The sequence below is a fragment of the Pseudomyrmex gracilis genome, unplaced genomic scaffold, assembly GCF_002006095.1.
Source record: "Pseudomyrmex gracilis isolate BER0280 unplaced genomic scaffold, ASM200609v1 scaffold_73, whole genome shotgun sequence".
NCBI classification, from domain to species: Eukaryota; Metazoa; Arthropoda; class Insecta; order Hymenoptera; family Formicidae; genus Pseudomyrmex; species Pseudomyrmex gracilis.
The window spans coordinates 149891-163615 of NW_018020657.1; the positions used below are offsets into that span (position 1 = coordinate 149891).

Consider the following 13725-nt stretch of genomic DNA (forward strand, 5'->3'; position numbering starts at 1 on the left):
ATATTCTTCTAAATTATATATATTCTTAATTTAGATGATATTTTTCTGAAATTAAGAATATATTCTTAATTTCTTTAAGAAGATTTTTTAAGTATAAAATCTTCTACTTACGAGAATATAATTTTTTCGGTGTAAAAACGTGTGTGTAATATCTATGTTACAAAAAAATAGCAGATACAACGAAGTATAAAAATTGCGCCGCGCTACGGTCGATTTCCGAATAATTGTTTGATTTACAAAGAAGGAAGTTATTGAACAACAACGAGTTTGACGAGACAATATCTCGATCTCTTCAGGTGTACCACATGCTGCAGGAGCGAACTCAACTCGGAATCGGGCGTGACAACAGAGTGCGAGGAAGCTGGGGCGCGTGGAGCTCTTGGAGCGAGTGTTCCAGGTCCTGCGGCACCGGTATCCAGTCCCAATCACGGGAATGCGTTCCTCTACGGTAAGCGCATTAATCTAATTAAAGCTTTGTTTCAAGCTTATGTTTTTTTTTTCTCATATCGTGTCCGGTAAAAATAAAATTGCGGGGTATATATGAAGCTCGGTTAAGTAACAAATACACAGAAGAGATGATGCCTCATTGTGATGATGCGTCATTCGAATATCTTCACGCTCGATTAATGATTTCCACACCTCGCTTCACCTTCGTTCTTCCGAGGGGGCACGATCTTTCGCCGGAGGTCACGGCGGGGATCGGTAATCGCCGGGCGTCGCTGTTCGATCGCGCGAATGCAAAGCACCTTGCCCCGTCCTAACAATAATCACACACCTCTTCGCGGGATTACCGTTAGGGTCTCGCGCAATTTAGATCATAAGCACTTGGGCGCTTAGACGAGAGTAGTCTCGCCGCGAGACTATTCGCTTTATGAACTTTGAATTTCGTACACGCGAATATCACGCTATACTCGAGCCGTATATTCATCGATCGGTCGATCTTAATAATTGATCTTCCTCGTTTCTTCGCCCCCCCGTCCGCGCAACGTACCGCGTTATTGAAATCGTTGATTAATTTTTCTGGTTTTTTTTTTTTACACCGAAAAAATGATATTCTCGTAAGTAGAAGATTTTATACTTAAAAAATCTTCTTAAAGATTTTATAGATGATATTCTTCTGAAATAAAGAATATATTCTTTATTTGAGAAATTTATTAAACTACTATTTCAATACTATTTCAAGCTTTATTAAACAATTTGTTTCTACACCGAAAAAATTGTATTCTTGTTTTGAGGATATACATCCCACTTACTTTAAGTATATTTTATACTAAAATAGGCGCCAAGAAGAGTTTCTTATTTTAAGAGGAAAATCCTCTAAATAGTAATATTGATAAGAATATACAGTGATTAGAATATAAAAAGTTTCTATAGAAAAACATATATATCTCACTATCGAAAAAGACTATATTCTTAAATTAAGAATATATTCGTTATTTAAATATTCTTTATTTAAATATTTAAATATTCTTTTTCTTTTTTATTAAATATTCTTAATTTAAGAATATAGTTTTTTTCGATAGTGAGATATATATGTTTTTCCATAGAGGCTTTTTATATTCTAATCAGTATATATTCTTATCAATATTACTATTTTTTTAGAGGATTTTCCTCTTAAAATAAGAAACTCTTTTTGGCGCCTATTTTAGTATAAAATATACTTAAAGTAAGTGGGATATATCCTCAAAAAAAGAATACAATTTTTTCGGTGTAGAAACAAATTGCTTAATAAAGCTTGAAACACACATGTAGGAACAAATGTTTAACAACAAAGAGAAAGACAATATTTTTATGTTGCACATGTGTTATCTGACGGAATTTAATTATGCCCGGCAAAAGATCGCTTTGTTCAACAAGAAACACGCTGCGTTTTATTATATATGCATAAAACGTGAATTAATTAATTTCGAACAAAACGCGTACGAAAGTTTTTCTTTTGCACAATAACGTGACGATTTTTCGTCTGTATTATAAATGTGAGCGCACACAAGAGCGCTTCGCTATTGATTCGAGAACTTTGTTTTAAAATTCACGAAAGAGAGTCGAGAGAGAGAGAGAATTTTTACAATATTTGTACAAATGTTTGCTATACACTCCATGTGTGCGGAAGCGCTGTGCGTTATATTATTTAAATATGTGCTTTCTCTGCACGTCCGCGTTTTCTCTCTTTACGCGAATTCATTTGCGAGTCGATTTCGTCATTTCTCGTTTCCTTCGGAACGATGAGAGTCTCTCTCTCAGATTAAAAAAAACTAATATATTTTATAATTAAAACCCCGAACACAAAGAAGTGTGTAACAATATATAAATCCTTTGAAGAGTAATTTAAGGTACGATTTTAATTTAAAACTGATTTTTTTTTTAACCGGAAAAGATACACCGCAAGAGAGTCTCACCTTGTACGTTCTATCGCGCCCGGCTATATAAGCAGCAAGAAAATTACGGATCAGTAGCGTAAGAAGATTATACACCGGCAGGCCGACGAGGATTCTCGAGGGCTTCTCTCTCGGGGGGGCAGAAACGTGTTGTTATCGCCGCTGACATTTACACCTTCACAACGCTACCGCGAGTCGTTACGTGACTCGCAATACGAATCTCCGTGACGAGAGCGCGCCGCGCAAGTAAATACAGCGTATACCAGCTGATTCTTGATTTATAAGGGCGGAATACATTTCCGCGTTATTTTTTGTTTACGGGTTTTCCAACGCGTGACAAACGAGTTTTTCAGATACGGTACGGGAAAAAAATACGCGCGGAAGAACAGTATTCACATTGCGCGAGCATATAATTACTCATCTCGATGACAACAATTAAATTTAAAGAAGACGCGTTATAGCGAAAGCGTCTTTCTGTCGTCTTCAGTGTTGCGCTTAGATAATTTGAAATAATCTAGATACAGATTAGATAAAACATATACGTATGTATCTCAGATAAGATGAAGATAATCCGAGATTTGATCATATCTAATTAAAAGATGATTTAGTTGAGATTTTTATCTAGATAATTTTAAAATATTAAAGAAGTTAGGAAATTAAATAATACATCTCAAGAAAAAATCTATACACCGAAAAAATTATATTCTTGTAAGTAGAAGATTTTATACTTAAAAAATCTTCTTAAAGATTTTAGATGATATTCTTCTGAAATTAAGAATATATTCTTTATTTAAGAATATAGTCTTTTTCGATAGTGAGATATATATGGTTTTCTATAGAGATTTTTTATGTTCTAATCAGTATGTATTCTTATCAATATTACTATTTAGAGGATTTTCCTCTTAAAATAAGAAACTCTCTTCTTGGCGCCTATTTTAGTATAAAATATACTTAAAGTAAGTGGGATATCTCTCCTCAAAACAAGAATACAATTTTTTCGGTGAATATACTCGAAAGGTATACTAATTAATTATATTTATAAAATATGGCGCCGATTCAAACGCGAACAAAATGCCAAAATAAAAAATTTCAAAATTATATAAATGTTTTAATGATAAAGATGAAAAAGAGAGAAAAGAATTCATTTCAAATTTTATTAAACCAAAAAAATTATATTCTCGTAAGTAGAAGATTTTATACTTAAAAAATCTTCTTAAAGATTTTAGATGATATTCTTCTGAAATTACAAATATATTCTCTATTTAAGAATATATTCTTTATTTAAGAATATAGTCTTTTTCGATAGTGAGATATATATGGTTTTCTATAGAGGCTTTTTATATTCTAATCAGTATATATTCTTATCAATGTTACTATTTAGAGGATTTTCCTCTTAAAATAAGAAACTCTTCTTGACGCCTATTTTAGTATAAAATATACTTAAAGTAAGTGGGATATCCTCAAAACAAGAATACAATTTTTTCGGTGTAGAAAATAATAGTTTTTCAAATGTGCTATCGGATAAACTGTTTCTTCGAGGTACAATTATTTGTTATCCCGTACTGAAAAGTCCACATTCAGAAAGCGTACTCATTATCTTAGATAATTTACAAAAGATACCACTTTTCTTATCTGAGATACAGTTAAAGATGTCATATATTTTAATTATTTAGATAAAGATAAAATAAAACAATTATCACATCTAGATGAATATCTAGATAATTTTATCTAGATAACGGAAAACACTGGTCGTCTTTATCGCACGCATTTATATATATATATATATGTTCTCTTTCCTTTGATCTGAAAAAGAAACACGCGATATTTTCCCGCTATTATAAAAACCGCGCCTACTCGCTCGCGCTCTGGTCTCAATGAACGAACTAATGCGGTCTATTCGTTTCAGGCGATTTTTGAGAAGACGAAGTATCACGGAGAACGGAACGAGTCCATTTGTATCGGCGCGTACGAGCGCCAGACCCGTTTGCATCGGCACATACAAACGCTACCACACGTGCAACACAGAGGTAAAGCCACAGAGCGGCGCTTGTTCTATTTTTCCCAGGTAGTTGTCTTGTTGTTGTCCCAGAAGGGTTGTTAGCGCACTCTCTCCGCGCGATTAACCGCGCGCGCGCGCGCGCGAGTTCCTCTTCTTCGTAAAAAAAAAAAAAAATTCTCATACATGCTCGCGCGCGCGCGTGTCACTACTCTCACGACGTCTCGTAAATCAACGGATGCGTCTATATCCACTCCGTTCTTCGGAGGATTTTCCTCTCACACGACCGATGCGTCACGAGTCGCGAACAAATCATCGCCCGGGCCCAATTAAGGACGCGCACGACGACGATTTATATTCGCGCCGGTCCGGCGTGTGCGTGTGCGCAACGTTGTTTAAAATTCATAAGAATAATCACCACCTGTGTGCAAAACCAAAGACTCGAGCTTAATGGATGGCTGTGTCCAGTACCGAGGAAGGAGAGAGAGAGAGAGAGAGAGAGATAAAGAGAAAAAGAGGGAGAAAGGGAAGGAGGTTCGCTGGCGCTGATTAGTCTCCGTTACGAGATAAAAATCTCGCGATAAGGTCTCTCTGTTTACCTCTCAAGTGGGGAACCTGATCAGAACCGCTAACGTGTTTTTGAATTTTAAATACTCTCTTCCCGATGTAATTTGGACAAGAGATCTAACGAGATCGTTTTACTTAAAATCGAGAGCGCATATTCACGGGCGAAAGTAACTACTACCCCCCGATTTTGTTTTCTGACAATTAATAAAGTCTAAACCGGAAATTATTTAGACACATACGTTCGCGTGAATATAAATATGAATTTTCGTTCCGCGATTGCGCAGCTCGGAATAGCATTTTTTTTTTTTGCACAAGACCGGAAATAATTATGCTTTTATTTAATCCTGGATGGAGCGTTACTTATCTTTTCGAAATATGTAACTTTTTCCGTATTTATTTTGTTCGATTTAACGCAAGTTAAATCCGATCTTTGATCCATATTGCATGTTCGTGCAGGATTGCCCGAACTTCTCGGAAGATCTCCGGGAGCAACAATGCGCCAAGTACAACGGGAAGAGCTACAAGAATCGTACTTACGTTTGGGTGCCTTTTCTGGACGGTGAGTTTGAAAAATCGAATTGGCGTTCGATTACACACCGAAAAACTTATAATTCTCGTAAGTAGAAGATTTTATACTTAAAAAATCTTCTTCAAGATCTTAGATGATATTCTTCTGAAATTAAGAATATATTCTTTATTTAAGAATATGGTCTTAATTTAAGAATATAGTCTTTTTCGATAGTGAGATATATATGTTTTTCTATTGAGGCTCTTTATATTCTAATCAGTATATATTCTTATCAATATTACTATTTAGAGGATTTTCCTCCTAAAATAAGAAACTCTTCTTGGCGCCTATTTTAGTATAAAATATACTTAAAGTAAGTGGGATATATCCCCTCAAAACAAGAATATAATTTTTTCGGTGTAACAGCTGACATTGCGCGACTTCTTTTATTATATTGTTAATATGTGTTTACAGCAAGAAAAATTAACAATCGATATTTGTTACATATAAGTGTATTTCTTAAAATAAATTTAATTCTCTGTTTTAGTACACCGAAAAAATTATATTCTCGTAAGTAGAAGATTTTATACTTAAAAAATCTTCTTAAAGATCTTAGATGATATTCTTCTGAAATTAAGAATATATTCTTTATTTAAGAATATAGTCTTTTTTGATAGTGAGATATATATGTTTTTTTATAGAGAGATTTTTATATTCTAATCAGTATATATTCTTATCAATATTACTATTTAGAGGATTTTCCTCTTAAAATAAGAAACTCTTCTTTATTTAAGAATATATTCTTAATTTAAGAATATAGTCTTTTTCGATAGTGAGATATATATGTTTTTCTATAGAGAGATTTTTATATTCTAATCAGTATATATTCGTATCAATATTACTATTTAGAGGATTTTCCTCTTAAAATAAAAAACTCTTCTTGGCGCCTATTTTAGTATAAAATATACTTAAAGTAAGTGGGATATCCTCAAAACAAGAATACAATTTTTTCGGTGTACTTAATCCTCTTGCAATCCGAAATTATCTTGCAAAATATAGAAGATTGAGTACATCGACTTGTATTTTAGCGGATTATAATTTAATCTGAGTAATTATTTCATCTGACATATTCATGATATACGGCACACCAAAAAAATTATATTCTCGTAAGTAGATTGTATACTTAAAAAATCTTCTTAAAGATTTTAGATGATATTCTTTATTTAGGAATATATTCTTAATTTAAGAATATAGTCTTTTTCGATAGTGAGATATATATGTTTTTTCATAGAGGCTTTTTATATTCTAATCAGTATATATTCTTGTCAATATTACTATTTAGAGGATTTTCCTCTTAAAATAAGAAACTTTTCTTGGCGCCTATTTTAGTATAAAATATACTTAAAGTAAGTGGGATATCTCTTTCTCCTCAAAACAAGAATACAATTTTTTCGGTGCAGGCATCTATTAAAACATTGTTGTTTCGATACGAGACAATCGATACACGGAATGATACAAATTCCACCTGGTATGTTTTTCTAACTGTAATATAGATAATTTATATTGATGTTTCTCAGCGCCGAACTCGTGCGCGCTCAATTGCCGCGCGGTCGGCGAGCGGTTTTACGCGACATTGGAACCGACGGTGATGGACGGCACGCCATGCGAGCCTCGAAATCTTCGTGGACGCGGGATTTCGACGGAACGCAACGCCGGCGAACGATGGCTCTGCGTCGCCGGACAGTGCAAGGTATATACGGAGCACGCAGTGCGAACGCAATATCGAGAGAATGTGATGCCGGAAAATTAATAACCGGTGCGCGATACGAAACTCTCTATTGGTCCTTTCGAGCTTTCAACCCTTTGTCTCTTTTTCGTTCCCTTTTCCTGCCGATATCGCGATTATTTATTGCGCGCTCGACGCGTCAGTCAGATACGTTCATCGGGCAATAAATTCGGCAATTATGTTCTCCCGAGTTTATTACGAGCTCTCGTATGGAACTAGTATGTAGCGCTGTATGGAAAAAAGCACATGCAATTTTATATTTGCGAGAAGAATATCTTTTTCTTTCAAAAGAACCGTGAATTATTTGAAACAGGTCGGAAATTAAATTCTCGGAGAAATCCACGGACATGCAGTTAAATTTTCTAGTTCGTATTTAAACGCAAAAAGCAGCAGCAGCAGCAGCAGCGGCGGAAATTCACATGTTTGCACATTCAGGCCGTAGGGTGCGACGGCGTAGTCGGTTCCGCCGTAACAATGGATTCCTGCGGCGTGTGCGGCGGTCAGGGTAAGGGTTGTAGACTGTACGAAGGCATTTTCATGCAATCACTTTTGCCCAAGGGTCATCAGCACGTGACCACGATCCCGAGGGGTGCCATGTCGCTCAACATTTCCGAGTTGCGGCCCAGCAGTAATTTTTTAGGTATAACGTAATTAATAATGAATTCATATTTTAAAAAAACTAATTAGAGAGAGAAATTTTAATTAATGTTTAACAAATGATAGAATTATTATTTGCGGTAAATAATAAAGTGGTATTTTGCATTAAAAGATCGCGGAAGAGTAAATCACCGCAAATTATCGTGAAAATTTGTTTTGTACAACCACTTTGGCGATCGTGTTTAAGTAATTTTTTTAAAAGCGAGTTGCGTTCTTGACACAATACCGATAAATATTTAATTAACGAACGATCTTGATCTCTATTTGTAGCGTTGAAAGACAGCACCGACAGGTACATTCTAAACGGACCGCGGTCATATAGTCCCAGTGGTACTTACAAGGCGGTTGGTACGACATTAACATATCAGAGAGGCGATAGGAACCGCATGGAGTGCATCTTGGCGACCGGACCGTTGAACGACTCCTTGCATTTAGAGGTATATTAAGTTCCTCATTTCGTATTACCGACTCTTCATTAGCCACGTCAGAAATGAAAACTATTTATTCAAATTATATGTGTGCGCTATAATATATGATTAAATTTTACTCTCTCTCTCTCTCTCTCTCTCTCTCTCTCTCTCTCTCTCTCTCTCTCTCTCTCTTTTTATATATTCAATTTCGCATATCTGTTTGACATACCGTTAAATTTGACANTTCTGTAGCGAAGTTTATATATTCGCATGTTTTTGCTGAACTTAACACTTGTTTCAGCGTTCTTATATATTTTATTGTTTTTATATGTATTTTCTTATATTTTGAAATCTTTATCACTTGTTATACATATATTTTTATAATTTATATTTTTGAATTTATATTTTTTTTATTTATTTATTTATTTTTTAATTTATATTTTGTATTTATATTTTCTTCCTTCTAATTAATATTTTTGTATTTAGATTTTTCTTTATTTATGTAATTTTTTATATATTCCTCTAATACTCATTTATATAGTTCTTTGTACTTATATTGAATATTTTCTGCGCTTATAATTTCTTTTGTATTGCAAGCGCTTGAGGGGAATTTTTCCCAGAGCGCATTATAATTAAAGCATAATCAATCAAATCAATCAATTTCTCTCTTTCGAATTATTTTAAATTTTAATTTTCTTCGTATTGTTTATTTTCTAATAGAAGAGGAGTATAGTACGCTTCAAAAAAATTCTCACAAGAACAGGAAAAGTATAATGGCCATTTGAAGCAAAAAACACTGGTGATAATGTGTGTATGATAGAAGTTACTTTTATATTTCTGAATTGTAATCATGTGACTCGATAAAGTTTTTAATTCAAGAACAACATTTTTATATATATATATTGATAAAGGCCTAATCTAAGGGCGAAAACGTTCTATGTTACCTGCTTGAATAAAATAATGCTTCTATCGTACACACATTATCACCAGTGTTTTTTGCTTTAAATGGCCATTATACTTTTCCTGTTTATTTTCTAAGTTTCTCACTATTATATATATCTACATTCTGAGAGAGCAAACGTTCTCTCTGTTTATATACACAGAAAAAAAAAATGGAGTTGCTTTAATTAAAATTGATGTCACGGGCTGGCACAAAAATAAATAGTTCATTCAATTGCGTGTGCGATTAATTTAACGTCTAGATTCTTAAAGCAACTATCTGCCGTGTGTAACAATATTGATGTTGCATCAACAGGATATATTTCAATCAAACCGATACTGTTGATTCAACATCATTTTTTTTTGTCCGTGTACTCAATAATGCGTTTGAAAACAATTTATAGTTTATTTTATTTATTTTTCGTATTTATACGCTATAATGTTTAATAACGTGACCTTTCATTTGCAACATCTTTGAACGCGTTCTAGTTTATAGATTCATTTATTATAAATTAATTATAAATTAATATATAAATTAATATTATAATCATTCATATATTATAAATTAATAGTATTTAATCGACTTCGAACTTTAAATTTTAAATACTGCTTGTGTACGTGCATCTTATCGTAGATCTTATCCGTGGAGTCGAATCCGGGGGTACTCTACAAGTACATGTTACCCACGACGAAGGAAGTGTCGGACGATAAAGCGGTGATTGCACCGCCGTTGCTTGTCGCAGGTAATTGCTTTATCGCCGATCAATTACACATACGAGTAAAAAAAAAAAAAAAAACTACAGTTTACCTACGGGCTTGTATGTACATCTGCATATTAGTACTCGGAAACGTCTTATTCTTTTTCTCGCAGGATCGAAGGATAGAGGATCGAACGAAATACCTAGTCCGCCGTACACACACACGAACGTGCAAATACCCGTTTTAAGGTTTGACATGATTTTTATTTAAATTATTGAGAGAGAAAAAAATTTTTTACTCAGAAATATATAAAAATTTAACTTCTCGAATGTGTTAGGTTCTTCAACGTCGTATTTTATTGTTTACTTAATTATATTTAACGGCGTGTTCGTATATCTTCCGTTCTCGAAAAATCCGAGCCGCGCGATTTGTCTTCGTTTCACGCAGTTCTCGTTCGCCGTCTTGCTTTCCAGATCGGATTGGCGAGGCGATTTATCTTACGGGCTAAATCGCGATCGCGATCCGCCGCGCGCTCGGAACGACGGCGAGCGGAAGGACGAGATAAAGGTGATGGCGGGCGACCAGCCGAAGTTGAAGACGAAGAAGAAGAGGAGAAAATTCAATTGGAAAGTGACGGGTTTCGCTGTTTGCACGAAGAAATGCGGAGGAGGTAAAGGAAACTTGACTCGAAATTAATCACGCGTCGTTGCATCGCGCGGTTTATGTGTGTGTCGGGGTGTTGCGTGTCTCTCGTTGCAAATTAGAAAAATTCTCCCTGACTCCAATATCGATGTTACAATAGTTCCTCGGTTTGTGCGCGATTCGGAACACACGTGAAAATCTATAAGATGCGAACTCGTTCGCCTTCCAAGAGCTCGGGTGCGTTCGCGAGAAACAGCTACGAGAAGAACGAAAGCGAGAACAAAATGAAATCGAGACCGAAATGCGGAGGAAATAACGATGGAACATCAAAACGAGGTGAATTTTGTGAACACCAAATCGAGGAACTACTGTATATATTTGCGGTCGTACAACGCGAACGGTTTAATTGATTACGTAATGTAAAATTTGTGTCAAATTAACAGAGCGATGTTTGAGCCGCCACTTTGACACAGAAGAGACAACAAAAGAATGCGATTAAAAATTAGTCGATTATTTCTCGCACTATCCTCCCTCGATAAAAAAGTACTTTTGAAGAATATACAAAGAAAAAAAAATGGAGTTGCTTTAATTAAAGTTGATGTCACGGGCTGACGCAAAATTAAATAGTTCATTCAATTGCGTCTAGATTCTTAAAGCGACTATCTGCCGTGTGTAGTGCAACAATATTGATGTTGCATCAACAGAATATATTTCAATATATTATTAAATCAATATATTATTCAATATATATATTAATAATATATTCAATATATTATTAAAAATATATTATATATTATTAAACCGATACTGTTGATTCAACATCATTTTTTTCAATATATATATTAATAATATATTCAATAAATTATTAAAAATATATTATATATCAATATAAACCGATACTGTTGATTCAACATCATTTTTTTTTGTCCGTGTATACAATCATTTATATTAATTAATAAAAAATATATATTTCGTAAAATTTTAAGCGTTAAATCAAACGAGATAATAAAAATATTTGTGTTTTTGTGTATAAAAAAAAATATGTCACTTTAATTTGCGAGTTTGATCTGTCGTGATGAGTCGATTGAACAATTAGGCAAAAAGCGCCTGGATAATTAGAGGTCATTGCGAAAACGACTTCTTCGTCTGGACATCACTGGGGGACATTGCGTGGGAAGTGACCCGCGAGATGCGTTTGACACAATTAGACACGCGTTTTAATGCGACAACACGGAAAGTCGGCGACTATAAGATAATGCGAATTTTTTTCGTGCATTTTCACACCTGCTTTTTAACTTCATGCGCGCAGAATAATTTTAAAAAAGATTTTAAAAAAATTCCAATAAATTGAATCAATTAGCGGGGCAATAATGAGCCATGGCAGAATGTTGTGTCGTAGAAAAAATTAAAAAATGTAATTGAGACGTTTCGACGTTTATTTTTTAAGTCCTTATCAATTGTTAATCATAGAGAGACTGTCAACAGACAGTCAACAGACAGTCTGTTAAAAAATACACGACATGACTCGTTTCATTTTCTGTAATTGTTTAAGCGTTTTTGAATTTCGTAATGTCGAGTTATACCGACTAAAAATTTGACAACTCTATTGATTAACGATTGATAAGGACTTAAAAAATAAACGTCGAAACGTCTCAATTACATTTTTTAATTTTTTCTACGGCACAACATCCTGCCGTGGCTCATTATTGCCCTGCTAATTGATTCAATTTATTGGAGTTACCAAAAGGAGCCGGAGGTCACACCTCATTTATCGCTTATTTAAAAAAATTGTTTTTTACAAAAATTAATTTGAACAGAGATAAAACAATGAACATCTTGTGAAAATATTGGGAGTTTGATTTGTTGCATTGCAGGCTTGCAGACACCGATCGCAAAATGCGTTCGCGAGGACACTCAGACGCATGTAAATGAGAAACGCTGTCGCAACATCGAGAAACCTCCCCCTCTACGATGTAACGATCGTCCTTGCGTTCCCAGGTACTTATGGTAATACACACATATACATATATGATATGACACTTTTCTTTGATAATTTTCCAATAGATCCCGCGACAGTTTATTATTCTCTATTTTTTTTTTGTTTTTTTTTACTTTCTGTATACAGTAAATATCTTTGTAAGTATTTTGTGTAAATGTAAATTAGAAATTACTCTTGTCACAACATTGTCACCTCGCACGCGCGAGAAAAAAAAAATAAAAAACTGAAAATATTTTTATCGCGCTACGTAAATTTCGTACACTATGTAACACATTTTTTTGGACGGGGTGTCACATTGCGGATATTTCAAAAAACTGAAAATGTCAGATGGCAAACCGGACCGTGGAGCGAATGTTCGGTTACTTGTGGGATCGGCGTGAGAACGCGGAGATTAGAGTGCGTTCAGGAACTGAACGCGGAATTGACGATATCTGTGGCCGCCGGTGCGTGCATCGAGCCGCCGAATCTGAACACCACGGAAATTTGCAGTCTGTCGAATTGTCCCAACGCGAATCCGGAACTGAGGAATTTGTCCTCCCAATACGACGAGCCCAGGTGGGACGTGGGTACTTGGGGCCCGGTGAGTCGCTACTTTTTGTTAAACATATCTTTGTTAAAAAATTTCTAGCGCAGAAACAAAATTAAAATCGGAAGTCGATCGAGCGCTTCGTATATTTTTGGCTTATAATCACTAATTTTCGATTTATCTCACGTAATTGTGTGGATTTTAGTGCTCGGTGACGTGCGGTCGTGGAACTCGAAATCGAACGGTGACTTGCATAACGTCCGGAGAGACTTGCTCGTTAAACACCAAGCCGGAATCCCAAAAAGCTTGCGAAGTAACATCTTGTGGCACGATGACGCGCGATATGAAACATCACGCTTCCTGGCTGTATTCGAAATGGTCTTCTGAGGTGAACAAACGCAACTTTGTCATATTAATCTAAGCAATAAAAATAAAATTGAATTCTTTTACACCGAAAAAATTATATTCTCGTAAGTAGAAGATTTTATACTTAAAAAATCTTCTTAAAAATTTTAGATGATATTCTTCTGAAATTAAGAATATATTATTTATATTTAAGAATTTTATTTAAGAATATATTCTTTATTTAAGAATATAGTCTTTTTCGATAGTGAGATATAT

The 13725-nt window shown here is 34.6% G+C and overlaps 1 protein-coding gene across 1 annotated transcript in view; it reads left to right on the top strand.

Annotated features, from left to right (window-relative positions):
* Window positions 1-13725, top strand: part of LOC109854770 (thrombospondin type-1 domain-containing protein 4) — a 64886-nt gene that overhangs the window by 48526 nt on the left and 2635 nt on the right. Inside the window, exons 4-15 of the mRNA XM_020428194.1 lie at window positions 297-448; window positions 4282-4402; window positions 5395-5497; window positions 7024-7196; window positions 7668-7872; window positions 8160-8326; window positions 9873-9981; window positions 10110-10185; window positions 10411-10607; window positions 12454-12577; window positions 12906-13158; window positions 13310-13492. Coding sequence (XP_020283783.1) covers window positions 297-448; window positions 4282-4402; window positions 5395-5497; window positions 7024-7196; window positions 7668-7872; window positions 8160-8326; window positions 9873-9981; window positions 10110-10185; window positions 10411-10607; window positions 12454-12577; window positions 12906-13158; window positions 13310-13492 — 1863 coding nt within the window. The remainder of the gene's footprint in view (window positions 1-296; window positions 449-4281; window positions 4403-5394; window positions 5498-7023; window positions 7197-7667; window positions 7873-8159; window positions 8327-9872; window positions 9982-10109; window positions 10186-10410; window positions 10608-12453; window positions 12578-12905; window positions 13159-13309; window positions 13493-13725) is intronic.